This window comes from Phocoena phocoena, chromosome 5 (genome assembly GCF_963924675.1).
Source record: "Phocoena phocoena chromosome 5, mPhoPho1.1, whole genome shotgun sequence".
Classification (NCBI taxonomy): Eukaryota; Metazoa; Chordata; class Mammalia; order Artiodactyla; family Phocoenidae; genus Phocoena; species Phocoena phocoena.
In genome coordinates, this window is record NC_089223.1 from 108,654,946 (window position 1) to 108,669,313 (window position 14,368).

Below are 14,368 nucleotides of genomic sequence, written 5' to 3' on the forward strand. Positions count from 1 at the left end.
GCCCTCCTTACTATATCAGAGGAGGAAGATGCTCTCCTCCCACTGGGCGAATGCATCCAGTAGACTCTGGAATCCATCCTTGCCTTCGCCCTCAGGGCTCTTTCTCAATCAATTATCCCTGCATCTGTATCAGAGCCTCCCACTCTGCACCGGTTCCTTCCCCTTAGCACATAAACATGTGTAATCATTTCCTTACTTGGGTAAATTGTTTGGGAAGTGAATGTTAATGCTAAGTAAAGGCAGAATTTGGAAGCTGTAGTGATAGGAGATCTGAGAGTGAAGAAAAGACTTGGGTTTTATCATTGCCTATGATTCCATTTTTCCTAGTGTCTCCAGAGTATTCCACTTTTTAAAATGTTGATGTTAGAGAGGAAATCATATAACAAAAAGTACGTTAATTCAATGTTTAGACTGAGAATGTATATGTTCAATGCAAACAGGTTTGTTTCCCACTATAAACCTAACTGCCACTTGAAAAAGTGTTGTTCACTAAAATTGGGCATTTCATTACATTGATGTATAACCCTGGAAGGGAATATTTCAGGTTAAAATGAGAGCAAATTTGAAACCAAATGTTTTAACTAGAGATGAACATATCTGGTATTTTCTAATCTGGTCTTTGCTGCATGACCACAGTAAGTCAGAGATTTAGAAACATTACTCACAACTCTGAAATCTATGAAATTACATTAGTTGTATATTTTAACACAATAGTTAAAAAAAGTCAAAGGATGGCTCTAAAAAATAAATATATGATTTTTCTCACTGTTAGAAAACTACGGCCATTTTTGCTAAACTCCAAAAATAAAAGCAGTTTTAAAGACAATATTAATTTTGAATTGTGAATACATATCTTATAAATTTTCATAACTATGTTGCCAAGGATATATCCTCAGCTACCAAAAATGTGCATATACTCCTTTGATCTCGCTGGCAGGAAAAATGGTAACAAGCCAAAGATAGTGTCATTGTTTTAGAGAGGAACTGAGAAAAAGCAATGTTGAATATAAGGCACAGACATACATTCGAGTAAGTACACACACACACACACACACAAATAGCTATTTTGATCAATATTTTGCTCATGTATATATTTTTTGAGCATTCTCTGATTAATAATCCCATTATATATCTGTGACATTGTGGTCATAGATTTAAGCTTACAAATGAAAGCTTCACTGATCAAAAACTGATTTTGAAGTTAGGGTATGCTACTACCAGTTGGTTAAGATGTCTACATTTGAGTACTTTTGTAGTTTCTAGTACAAATACAAATTTATAAAGGAATGGGTAAATGTCATAGAACCACTGACTGACTTATCTAATCTTTCTTAAACTTACTTATATTCTCAGCCTGAATAATGAGTTGGATGAAGAATGTCATATATTCATTATTCACTTGTCAAGCTAGTGTATCTTATTATTCCTAAAATTAAAACTAGTTGTTCTAGTATTCTAAGATTTCTAAAATAATTCCATTATTGTTATCCCCATGTCTTAAAAAGTTTGAATCAAATAGTCTTCCAAACCAAAGAGTCAATCTTTTTAGTCCATTTTTATCAATCGATGAATTGCTCCTTTCTTAGGTATTTTCTTGGCGGGCACTTTTATATTTGCATATACTTTGCAGACGACCAATTAAGATGAGAATAATCTGGTCCCTTTTATTTTCTGTAATCATTTCTTTGTATATGTCTCAAGATTGGAAACTGTGTAATATACAGAATCTTAACATGTTAAACTATATTTCTTTAAGTTTAACTCCAGAAGCGTTAAATTATAATTTAAACCTTAAAATGTACTCATTTCAGTATAGGCTCTGGGTGATGTAGAATGTATTAACTTTTTTCATTAAAGGATTTTGCACAATGGACATAACCTTATTCAAAAGATAAGAACCAAATGAGCCACCGAAAGTTCTAAGTGTGGAGTAACGACATCACTTATCTGCAGATAAATGTTTACACCTAATTTTCATGGTCTTTCAGAAAAGACTATGGAGAGCTATGAAAACTTAAAAGTTCTAAACAGGTAGGAAATTACACAGTGTACTGATTTTCTTTCCTGTTTTCCCCACTCCCACTAGATTCCATTTTTAAAGATTATGGAAAATATTATGTAGAATATGGCAGTCAAGTAAGTTAAAGAAATACTATAGTTCCCATTTGGTGACTGCCTTTACTAAAAGCGCGTTACTCGGGCCTGAGAGTGATCGTTTATTCCTCCGCCTCCGGGTGCACCAGATACTATACTTACTCAGGAACATTCTCCAGTCTGTCCTCTTCTTCAGCTGCATTACCATGCTCTTGTCCAACCCGCTTCTCTCTCACCTAAGCTACTGTGACACGCATCTAAAAGCCACTGTGTTTTCAGTCTTCTTCAACCCTTTCTACACAGTGCTGCCCGAGGGAGCTTTCTAAAAGGCTTACAGGTTTCTACCTTGCCTCAGCTGAAAAAGCCTTCCATGGCTTTCCATGGATTTTGAGAGAAAAGTTCAAGCTTTTGTAACAGTTGTAGTTTGCCACATAAGCCATGCTTCCTCATCTCTACACCTCTGCACCTCTGGTTGTCTGTTCCTTTAATGGGCTTCTTCTCTCTGGTCCTGTCTCTTCCACTCATTCCATATTTCAGGGCTCAGTGCCTCCACCTTTGGGGCTAGGTCGCCTTCTTTTGTTTTCCAAAGCACCCCTATGACAGCACTTCTTTCCCAGAATTTACCAACAATGTTGTGATTGTCAGGTTACTTCTTTCTTCACTCTACATGTCTTTTATCATACACAGAAGCTGCACGGGCTTCTCATTGCGGTGGCTTCTCTTGTTGCGGAGCACCGGCTGTAGGTGTGTGGGCTTCAGTAGTTATGGCACATGGGCTTCAGTAGTTGCGGCACGCGGGCTTGGTTGCTCCACGGCATGTGGGATCTTCCAGAACAGGGATCGAACCTGTGTCCCCTGAATTGGCAGGTGGATTCTTAACCACTGCACCACCAGGGAAGTCCCTGGCCTATTCTTACAGCCTCTAGATTACCTCTAAGTGCAAGAGTGAGTGGAGGAATTCAATTCATGGCTTCTATATTAAAACGGCAAAGCAAAAATCATCTTGATTACATGGTCTCATTGACGCGGAGAGTGTCACGGATGTGGATGTAGGTCTAAGGTCTCTAATGCATATCAAAAGCCATCATGCAAACAGTAAGTAGAATTATCAACCCATGTTAATCTTCAAAGCAGGCAGCTAAGAAATGGATGTTTCTATAACCGTTATGCATTGGCTGCACTTTCCAGCTTGTAAAAATAACACTTTTAATTAAAAAGTCTTTTGTTTGATAGATCATGGAATGGAAAAAAAATTAATGAATTTTTCTGACTACTGATGTTAGCAGAAATTTGATTGAGGTATTAATTACTTAAACAGAATGCAGAGTTTCTAAATGATGTGCTCTAGGATGTCTCTTGGGAGGTGTTTTAAGGCAAGTTCTGGTTGCCTGCTATTAGGAAATGATGTTCTGTGTGAGCAGGGGGCGGACATAGTTCCTGTTCTGTCCCTGATGGCTAACAGTAAAATTCAAAGCTCTAAAAGCTGCTGGTCATTTCTGGATGCAAGAATATACAACCAGCTTCTGTAATAAAAAACGCAGGGAACAAAAAAGAGGTGGTCCATCTGTGAAGGGGAGAATAAAAGCCCCAATCTCTTAAGCCACTTAAAATTATTTCCTTTTTGAGTTAAGAATTTTTCCAAGATTTAATAAAAGTTAGGTAAAATGAAGAAAATACTTTTTAAAGTCTGTTCCCATGGGGAAAAATGATAACACGTATAATCTAACTTATTGGAGTCATAAAATGTTAGTATCAGACTTTCTCAAGGGTTTGCTGCAGCAGACTTTAATTATAACCTTTTGAAAGCTACTAACCTGGTCACAAGATCATAAAATACAACTTGGTTTATAAAGGGTAAGAGGAAATTTGAAATAAATAATGGAAACTTGTCTTACTTAAGAAGGATTCATTTAAGATGTACTTATATAAAATTCCACGTTCTCCTTGGATGTTTGATGAGTGAGGGTCAAGAAACATAAACTCTAGCCACTATTATACGTGAGTCTGGAGTATAATTCAAATGATGTTTTACAAGATTCAGACTCCATAGCTTAAGTGTGTGGAAATGCCAAACGAGAAACTTTTGGGAAATGTTTAGAATGTAAGAGAGTGTGCTGATATGTTTTCAGCGTAAAAGCCAATGATTTAGCTGAACTGGGTATGAAGGAACGTAGCATAAACAAGAAAAGAGCAGGACAGAGCTGAGATGGGAGAGCCTTATCTCTTGTTTCAAGTCCTCCATGGACTCTGTCTTCAGTCACATGGAATCATCTTTCCCAAGCAGTTTCCCATTAGCCTTCATGCAAAGGTCTTAATCATTCTTCGAGGCTCAGCAGCCATAACTCACTTCCTTTGTGAACCTTCTCCAATGCACCCAGGCAGAGCTTGTTTTTGCCCTCTGTGTTTCTCTAGCACATTTTAACTGGCTGTATTTTAATATATTTACATATTTATCAAATCTACTTGACTAGGCAGCAAATTCTTCGGGCCATATATTCTACATCCTCAGCACCTACATAGCAGTGCCTAGCAAATAAATCATTATTGGCTACACTGAAACAATGAATTAATAAATATGAAAATTATTAAATTCCATTTACCGAATTTCCTCCATTGTTTTGCAACTCTAGCTATCTTACTTCTAATCACTGGAAAGAGTTCTCAGTGTTCTGTTTTTTTTTAAGATGGCCATCTAAAACTTTTAATCAAATTGAAAAAGATATAAAGCAAAACTTTTCTAGTCTATATAAATAATGATATTATGAAATAAAATGGTTACATCACAGTAGTACCTAATGGAATCAAAATACTAGGGTGAATCATCCAACATCATCTATTTAGAAGATACATAGACAAGCTCTTCTGGTGGGAAGTTAGACATCATTCTATTTTTCTCCTTAAAGTTCTCAGGTTTGAGGCAGTTGTTTCCATTTAAGTATCTGGGATTTTCTTCTGTTTCAATAATATCATTCCATAATTTCTATTATTTGAAGAAGTTCCTCTAAAACAGGTCTCCTTCAGAGCCTATCAATACGATGACATGTTATTATATGAATTCATGAATATTTGATGAAAAGTTTTAAATGCAGTCATTAATTTTTTAAAAGAATACATTCTTTTTGACTTCTCTACCTCATGTGCTGACTTTTTGGGGAAAATATTAAACCTGGATGATTCATTTGTTGGTGTTTCCCCAAATCATGACGCTCTGACCTCTTTATTGGAGGTCTCTTAAATGCTCAGGAAATTAAAGAAGCCATACATTTTTCTCACCACTTGAGGAAACCAGGACCCAAGACTAAATATTGGATATTAACTACCACCAGCAGATGAAAGACGGATCTAGGTATTAGAGAATCTATGTTCTGATTAGGTCCCCAAACAGAGATTCTATCACCTCTTACCAAATATCCAAGGCTCAAATTAGTTCAATCCATCCCTTCTAAATATTTAATAAACTGTTTCTCCTTGCTGCATCCAAAATGGAAATGACCCGTAAAGAAAGAAAAATTAACAGGCTTCCTCTGCCCTCTGTGATTAAGCATACTTCCCTAGTGTACCATAAAGGAAACAAATTTATGGTTCATGAAGGCCTGTCACCCTACACTATGCTCAGTAAAAAATATTTCCACTGAGTAAAGTACAAGTGCTTTTGCTATTTTAAATCAACAATGCTAAGAAACACTAACTGCTAAAATTTAAATATCCTACGACCAGCAGAAGGAAGACTTAAATTTAGAACTCTAATATGTACTCATCTACTGTCCAGTTCTGTTTCCTATCTAGACCAGCCTTACCCAACAGAACTTTCTGGAACAGTGGAAATAGTCTCTATTGCCCAATCCAGTAGGTAGCCAGTAACCACATGCGACTACTGAGCACCTGAAATGTGGCTAGCGCCACTTTTAGAAACTGGATTTTAAATTTTATTTAATTTCAGTTTAAATGGCCACATGTGGCTAGCGGCTACTATATTGGAAAGTGTAGACCTAGCAGATCTACACTGTAAAATGAGTAAGACGACAATCGGGTGAACTGGATTCTATCCTAGTTCTGCCACAGACTACTCTATGAGCTTGGTCAAGTTATTTGTTCACTCTGATGCTGTTTCTTTATCTGTGAAGTGATTAACTAGATGATTCCTAAGATTTCTTCCAGATCATTTACACTCTAGTTAAAAAACAGTCACAGAGTGTGACTAAAAATCGCTACAGTTACTTTCCCTCATGAAAATCAGTCCTTTAGTTACACCATGCATATTCATGAACACACATATACTTCAAATTATCTATAATACATGAATGAATACATGAAGGTGCAGAAGAAAAAGTAGTTTTCTGTTGGAATTAGCCTGCTTAATCCTACTCCTGGCATGCGATGATATTGGATGAGAGAAAAATATAAACAGGATTTCCTTGCATTAGTACCTGATTTACCGATTCATTGAATTATGCAGTCATTCAGTTTATTGAATACACTAAGCACCAGACACAATTATTTTGTGATGTGATAAATGCTGTGGAGGAGGGGAGAAGGCAGCTTCTAAATTAGCTTGGGGGAGTGTGAATGTCTGTGAATGAGGAAGTGTGTGTGAAGTTTTCTCGAAGGAGGTGACCAGAGCAGAAGTCTATTTTTTTGAGTCCATTCAGACACATGGCCCCAGTACTGCCCTTAGCCCTGGGCAAGAGGGCTCCTGTGTTAGGGTCCACACTTTAGAGATCTCTTCCCTGACTGCACACCTCCTCCTGTGGTAGCCCACCTCCTGACCTTAGACTGTACTTCGGGTTCCTGGGACCTTGGGATTCTCTGCCCCAATGACTGGAGCTCCCTTCAAGGGCTGTGAATTGTCTCTCTCCCAGGTCTGTTCTTCTGCAGGTGAACCACACCACTGGTGTGTACTACAATAAACTGGAGGACGGGGCAAAGAGGTGGGTATTTTGAGGCACGCGGATGGAGTTTGATCCTGTGAGCATCCCAAATGTCTACATGTGAGAGCTTCAGTCTCATAGAGATGCGGATATTAGGTACCCGTGGGAGAGGCGGGGAGCAGGCCTCGGCCCATTTGGAAAACCAAGTATTACAGGCTCTGGTGGGTTGCAAGGACCCTGTCGGCGTGGCATTTACATGTACTTCATGGACAATCAGATTAAGTGAGAATAATAAAGCAGTAGAACAGTTGCTAAGGCACCCCGGCAGGCAGTGTAGCGTTCACAACTGAAGTAATGCAGTTTCACCAAAAAAGGTTTCATCGCTAATGTCTAGTCTAATAACTAAATATCCTAAGATGAGTTTGGTCATTTTGGTTATTTGTGATTTGAAGGTTTGTTTGCCTCATGAAGAGAAGCCTGTTACTGTGTCCGATGTCTGCCACCCTGCTGATCAATGCGGTTGAGACAGCAAAGTACAATTAAGTAAAATGATAAGTTTTATCAAATCTGTGGGATAGCAGTGCATTATAACTAAATATGTTTAAAGTAAATCTTCACATATTGGTTAATTCAATTTTATTTTAAATGAAGCAGAAGCAATTATCTATGCTTATGTTATTAGCTACCATAAACTACATTATATTCACTTGACAAATGTATTAAATGTGTTTGCAGGCAAAATCAAAATAAACTAAAAAGTATCTATAACTTCTTTGGATACAATCCAAATTTCGCTTTAAGGAACAATAACAGAAAAACTTTTCTGAGTTTTGAACTCTCAGACACCACCAGGGCCCAGCGAATGACATCTGAAGTACTCTTATAATTCAGAAAGAGATGAATGGATACGCTATGGAGTTTGCATATATTTGGGGGGCAGGAGAGGAAGGAAGGGTTTCAGTGTAGGGAAAGTGATACGGTCTATGAAACCTTGGTTATATACACTTTGGACAAAAAAATAATTTGCAGGAAACTGGGACTAGTTGGTATATTGAATATATATCATTTGTCTTTTATGTTTTTGAGAACTACTATATTTGTCAAAGAAAGAAACAGTAAGGATATCAAAAGGAAAGACACTTTCAAAAATACTATTCTAACAACTATTTAACCTCCTGAAGAACTGAAAAATAAAGACCGTTTGTGCCGGGGTTCAGAGCTTTAGCATTTCCAGCTGTGGTCAGTTCTTGGTTTGATTCTTGAGTCTAATTTTATAAGCCAGAGAGATTCTCTCCTTATTTAGATGGAGTCCAGTTCGTTTTAGCCCATGGTTCTGCCTTTTAAAATCTCCTCTAGAACTTCTCGCAAAACCTGAAGGTCTTGTTTATGGAATAGGTGCGCAGCAGGGTTAAATAAATGTGGCACTGCTTGAGAGGCAGGACTTCTTTTTTATTCTATTAGAGATGCTGTTAATCTTCAGATGATTATTTTTGCGATATAAAATATACAGCGTGGATTATGAAAACGAATTCCCCACCTGACACACTCATAAACAGTTTTGAAAGAGCTAATTTTAGACCAGTCCTAGTTTTTTCATTTCATCATTAGAGACATTTTACATTTTAAAAAATTCTCTAGTGCCTCTCAAGAGCCTCACGTAAGCAAACACTCCTCCATGGCGCAAACCAACAGAGGTAGTGGGTTTTGCGTACTGTGGAAAAGATGAGAGCGGTGGTATATATTATCTTCCCTTGTCTGAGCTGGCGGAAGGGAAGGGGTGTGTTATGAAAAGGTGAGGAGGTAAGAAGATGTGATATATAGGAGAAGACCAAACACAATGATGGCAACAAACAGGACAAAAGGAATAAGTTGCATTGTCAATCACAGTATTTGACACACTCTAATTTAATTGACAGCTATAGTCACACTGTCGTTAGCCCTTATGTCTCATAGAGTGGTCTTTCTGTACGCCACGTTATGTCATTTGACATTTTTGCCTTAACAGCAATACTTCTCATTTATGGAAGTCTGTGTTCCATAAAGCATTTTCATATTTTTATTATTTCACTTGCTTCTCACCATATTCCAGTGATATAGGTGGAATAGGAATTATTGCCTACATTTTATAGACCAGTAAAAAGGATCACAGACGATAGTCATACACTCCTGAATTGTTCTGAGGCCAGAATTACTAGTAATATGTACTTTTCTTTCTACCAGACTTTGAGTCAAGACACAAACACCCACATACGCACACATATGTATAATATTTGAAAGGAAAAAGAAAATTTCTAAGGAAATTCTTCTCCTCATGAAAGCTGCTATTATATTTCCGGTATCTTCTCTCTTTGAGATGGGTTAAAATACACAGGTGCTATTTAAGTTAGTAAACATAATGATTTTTTTCAAATGATACTTTTAAAAATAATAGAAATATTTCACTTTAAGCAAATATGTAAAAATTCAGTTTGCTGGGAAGAGGAATTAGGGGACTGTATTGCTTTATGAAAAGACTCTGAATGGGATTGCTTTAAATAGCAAAATTTCCCAGCACATTTAAGCTATGTTGATTTATGAAAATCTGATTCATATAGAACTTTACAGGAATACATCTGTTATATAAATCCATGCTCACCTGTAATTTACTGTAGAGGGAACAACTGAGTGATAATAATAATAACATACTCATACAATTCTTCATTATATATTTTAAAGGGCTTTCTCCTAATTCATCGCACTTGTCTTTGGCAACCTTATAGGGGAGGCAGAGAGGGCATGATTTGCCTTTCTTTACAGATGAAAAATTGAGAGGTTAAGTGACTTGCCCAAGGTCAGACAGACAGACCATTCATTTACTGCTATTTGAGTGATGTAGTTTTAACAGGGTAGTCAAGGAAGTAAGGTTCTTCCTCTTAATTTTTTTTTTTTAACCAGCTGTGAAGGCTATAAAAACAGAGGTGGATGATCTCACAAATATACTGTTGGATGAAAGAAGCCAGACACAAAAGTTGCATATTGTATGATTCTAGTAATATGAAATTCAAACACAGGCAAAATTAATCTGTGTTGGCAGAAGAGGGAGATGGTGATGGGGGGGATGGGTAAAGGGGGTTTCTAGGATATGATAACCTTCTATTTCTTGATCTGGTTTGTGGTTGCACAGCTATGTTCACTGTGAAAATTCACTGAGATATATACTTATTTGTCTACTTATTAAATATATATTATACAAGTTTTCTTTTAGAAATGAATTTTACATCTTTAAGAACAGTACAATGCTGTACTTTAGAAGATCACTACATTAGACATATCCTTTGAACATTTGTGATTTCAACTGAGCTTCTCAGCTTCATTTTTTGAAATGAGAATATGAACTGTATCTGAAGAGTTTAAAGAGAGAAGAGAGGTTCAGAGAAAAATACCCAGGATCATCTTTATCTGAAAAGTTGTTATATGAAATGGGAAACCAGAGCAAACTAAGACAATGACATAATTCATTTAGGACTAGGTGGAACATTTATATTTAATGACATTAAGCTAGGAGTGGTAGGGAAATGGGACTAATTTGTTATTCACACCGTGTATTCTAGAGCGTGTATATGAATTTAAGGAAGATAAGATTATAATTTTTTAAACATCCATTTTTATTTTAGAACTTTGCTGTGATGCTGCAAATGGGCATCAGGGTAGAAAGCCTGCAGCAATGATAAAAATCATAGGCTCTGCACATCTGGGGACAAACAATGGCTCCTAAGAATCCTAAGTAGCCTTGGACATAAGAGTGTATGGGAGGAATATGTTTTGACCGTTATCCACAATAGAAATTACAGGTGCATTCAATTGCATAAAGCAATTTCAAAATTTCTATGGTAGTTTTCCAAAAACTCTTCACCCCCTCTGATCCTATAACCTGGAGAGCTAATGCTGCCCTTGTATGCAAAGTTACCATGGATGACAGATGTTTTATTTAATTTTCACATATGGTCTTTTGTTGTTGTTGTTTTTCTTTCATTTTATTCTTTTTAAAAAGAATCCATTATAGTACTCCCGGCCTGATTGTCTGTATCAAATATCTATCTTGATACTGTAGGTCAGAAACAGAGAATTTCCAGGCAGTGGGTCAGGTGTGGTCCCAGGATGTTTCCATTTCACCAGTGATGTTTTGAAGGCAGCTACATGACAGCTAGGACTACAGCTTGCTGAGTGTCTCCCCAGGAGGGCTGTTGAAGGCATCCTGTGCAGGGAGAAGCCTTTGACCTTTAGCCCATGCACACATTTGTTTTAATTCTTGACCAACTAGCGTGTTCTGATGCATTCGTTTCACTAAGACCTAGCTTCTATTTTTTTTTAAATACATTTTATATCCTGAGCACCTGCAGGCTGCATGCCACACATCGCGTGAAATGGACATGATCAAGTGGACCGTCATCACTGCATCCAGGCAAGTGTGAGACATAGCTGTCCTCTGGAATTTGAGTTATTAGAGCGTCATCCTGTGTTCCCCAATATTGTTCGTGTCACAAAGTAGGTCAGGAAGGTAGCTCCAGAGACAGGGAGGAAGTGACAGGGAGAGGTAAGTTGAAGGAATTCTACTCTTTGGGGCTCGGCAGGCTGCCCTAACTTCTCTTTCACTGGCAAAGCATAAACAAACTTGAGGAGCTGGGACCTGCGTGTTTACACGCAAGTCCAAGAGGAATCATTTCATGATCTTTTTTAATGACAGAGATCAGGAACGCACCACTGTTTCTCTCTGGGTGGGAGGACAAATGATATTCAAACCATAACTGCTGACATTTTAACCACTAACTTACCGTTTTACTAACAGTTTCAGGGATCGAGAAGGCACAACTGTTCTCTCCCTTCGGCAAAAGAAAAACTTCTGGAATCACTGTCGAAGGTTTGCTCTACTAGTTCACAGGTAGTGACACCTGGTTCCTCTGAAATCTCATTTCTGTTGAAGCTAATAGGCACATCCCTGAATTTAATCTCTTATAACAGAGTCTTCCTCAGCATCCTCTGTCACTTGCTTCACCTGGAATCTCCCTCTTTTTTCCTCCTGTATCAGTTCTGCAGATGTGTTGTCATGTGATCCTTAGCATGTGATGGACAGGCCCTATCACTTCTTTTTTGGTTGTTCGTTTTAAAGGAATACATTTTTTTTTTTACCATTAAAAAAAATTGAAGTATAGTTCATTTACAATGTTGTGTTAGCTTCAGGGGTACAGCACAGTGATTCAGTTATCCCTATCACTTTTTAACTTTTACTAATTCTCACTCTTTGTTACAGATCACAGAACAGGCACACTTGTTACACACAGTCTTGACCACAGTTTTGAGTAACTTGTCTTTTCATTCTTTTCAGTATCGAAAAAGATAAATTCAGATACTTGCCATCAAGCCTTGTTCTCCCGGTTTCCCTGGTTCACCCTTAAAAAAGAATAATGATAATTTTATTAATGCTGTAAACAGTAAAAACCAATTTCAATCTTCTTTTTTTCTTTTTCACAATATCCACTAGGGATCTTGAATGTCAAATATATACTTTTTAGGCTAAAGAAAGGAATGCAAATACAATGTCATTTAAAGAGCGCTGACGTTCTTTCTTCAAATGCATTTTATAAACATTTTAGGATTTAATACAACGAATCTATATTACAGCAGAGATTTAAGAATTATGCCAAGAAGGTATTCTAAATAAAAAGAGTAGGAGTGATTATACTGTAAAGCAGCTATGGGTTCTCTATCTTTTGGGGTTTCATCCCAAGAAAAGGTGAGACATTAGAAGACACTTTTAGGATGAAACCACTACCTCTGATGGTCCAGTGAAGGCAGTTCTAACAACCAGCATATTACGCTGAAAGTCAATTCCTTATTTCATATGACAAATTTATAGCAACTTTTGGTGAGGGGCATGAGGCTTATAAGAAGGTTGTCCCAGCAAAGTTTTAAAGTACCCTACAGTCTTAAAAAAAAGAGTCACTCAAAAATTACATAAATATATACATATAAGAATGAAATCTACCAAAACATTAATGACTATGGCTGATTTGTTTTTTCTTTTTTGGTTGCCTTTATTTTCAAATTTTTCTACTTTGTGGATAAATATTTTATTATTACTTTTGTACTACAAAAACACTGATGAAAATAATTTAAGTTAAAGCGATACATTAAATAAATAATTTAATTCAGCAATAAACCTGAATTTCACGTCCTAAAGTCATAAGTGTACAAATTTTTGACCTTTTCCATGTATTTCTTTAAATTGCCGAGTTGCCTCTACCCAACCAAACCATTTATCTAGTGTCCTGTGCTACTACTCTATTATTGACACTTGACCAATCTTAGTAGCTAAGTACTAAGTAAATTAGTACTTAGATCTAAGTGTTGAGATCGCTGTTAAGTCATTTCTATTAATAAGCTTCACATACAAAGGACAAACGATATTCCAACCATAACCACTGATGTTTTAACCATTAATTTTACTATTTTATTAGTGATTGGGGGGGTCAAGTTACTTGCAAGGGATAAATATTAGGAAGATTTACCTCTTTTACTTTCCATAAATTGCATAGGACTTTATTGTCTCTATTTTGATCCTTTGTAAAATGTTATCAATCTCCCACCTAGTTTGTCAAGCTAGTCTTCCGTTTCAACCAAAGGCATCGAGGTACTCTATGGCAGTCAGGACACAAGTGAGATCGGGCGTCTCCACTCGCAGCCTTCTTGAGGCTTACCTGAAGACCAGGTCAGTTGCTGTCTCCAGGCGTCTCGCCGTGGTTTGCGTGGGTGCCCCGAGGGTTGAGTGGTAAAGCAGATTCCAGCTGACAGTACCCTCTCCGCTCCGGGACTTTCCTATCATCCCACTTCCTTCAACCCACTCCGCTCACTTGACCTCTGCCACCCCCGTCCCCAACTCCAACCCAATTTTCAGCGCTTTAAAGGAAGCAAAACCTGTGAGAACAACTGATCCAAAAAGCAACTCACAGGCACTCCTGGCATTCCGCGGGGGCCATCTTTCCCTGTGTCCCCAGGAGGCCCTCGTGGGCCTGGAGGTCCTGGAGGGCCTGGAGGCCCAGCCTGTCCTTGGTCACCCTACGATGGAGAAGGGGACAGACCAACAATAACCGTGAAAGATAAAGACCCAGGTCTTCTTTTCAACACTTTAAATTTCTATTATCTAATTCACATTTATACTGCGAAAAGACCCAGAACAACCACAAATGGTAAAGCCTGTAGGCAATTTGCCTGCCAGTAGGAAGCAAATAAATATTCATGCTGGGCGAGCTGAGTAGACGTTGTTGAAATCAAAGCAGCTCAGAAACCAGCACTCTCAGCTCTTGGAAATAGTGTATATGTTACCATGATACTCAGAGCTGGCAGAAAACGTCTGCATAACTTTATCCGTG

At 37.6% G+C, this 14,368-nt stretch overlaps 1 protein-coding gene across 2 annotated transcripts in view; it reads right to left on the reverse strand.

Annotated features, from left to right (window-relative positions):
- COL25A1 (collagen type XXV alpha 1 chain) overlaps positions 1-14,368 on the reverse strand; it is a 461,595-nt gene that overhangs the window by 96,874 nt on the left and 350,353 nt on the right. For both annotated transcript variants that reach the window (XM_065877601.1, XM_065877600.1), the window contains exons 9-10: positions 13,947-14,054; positions 12,354-12,389 (exon numbers count right to left, since the gene is read on the reverse strand). In XM_065877601.1, the coding sequence (XP_065733673.1) occupies positions 12,354-12,389; positions 13,947-14,054 (144 nt within the window). The remainder of the gene's footprint in view (positions 1-12,353; positions 12,390-13,946; positions 14,055-14,368) is intronic.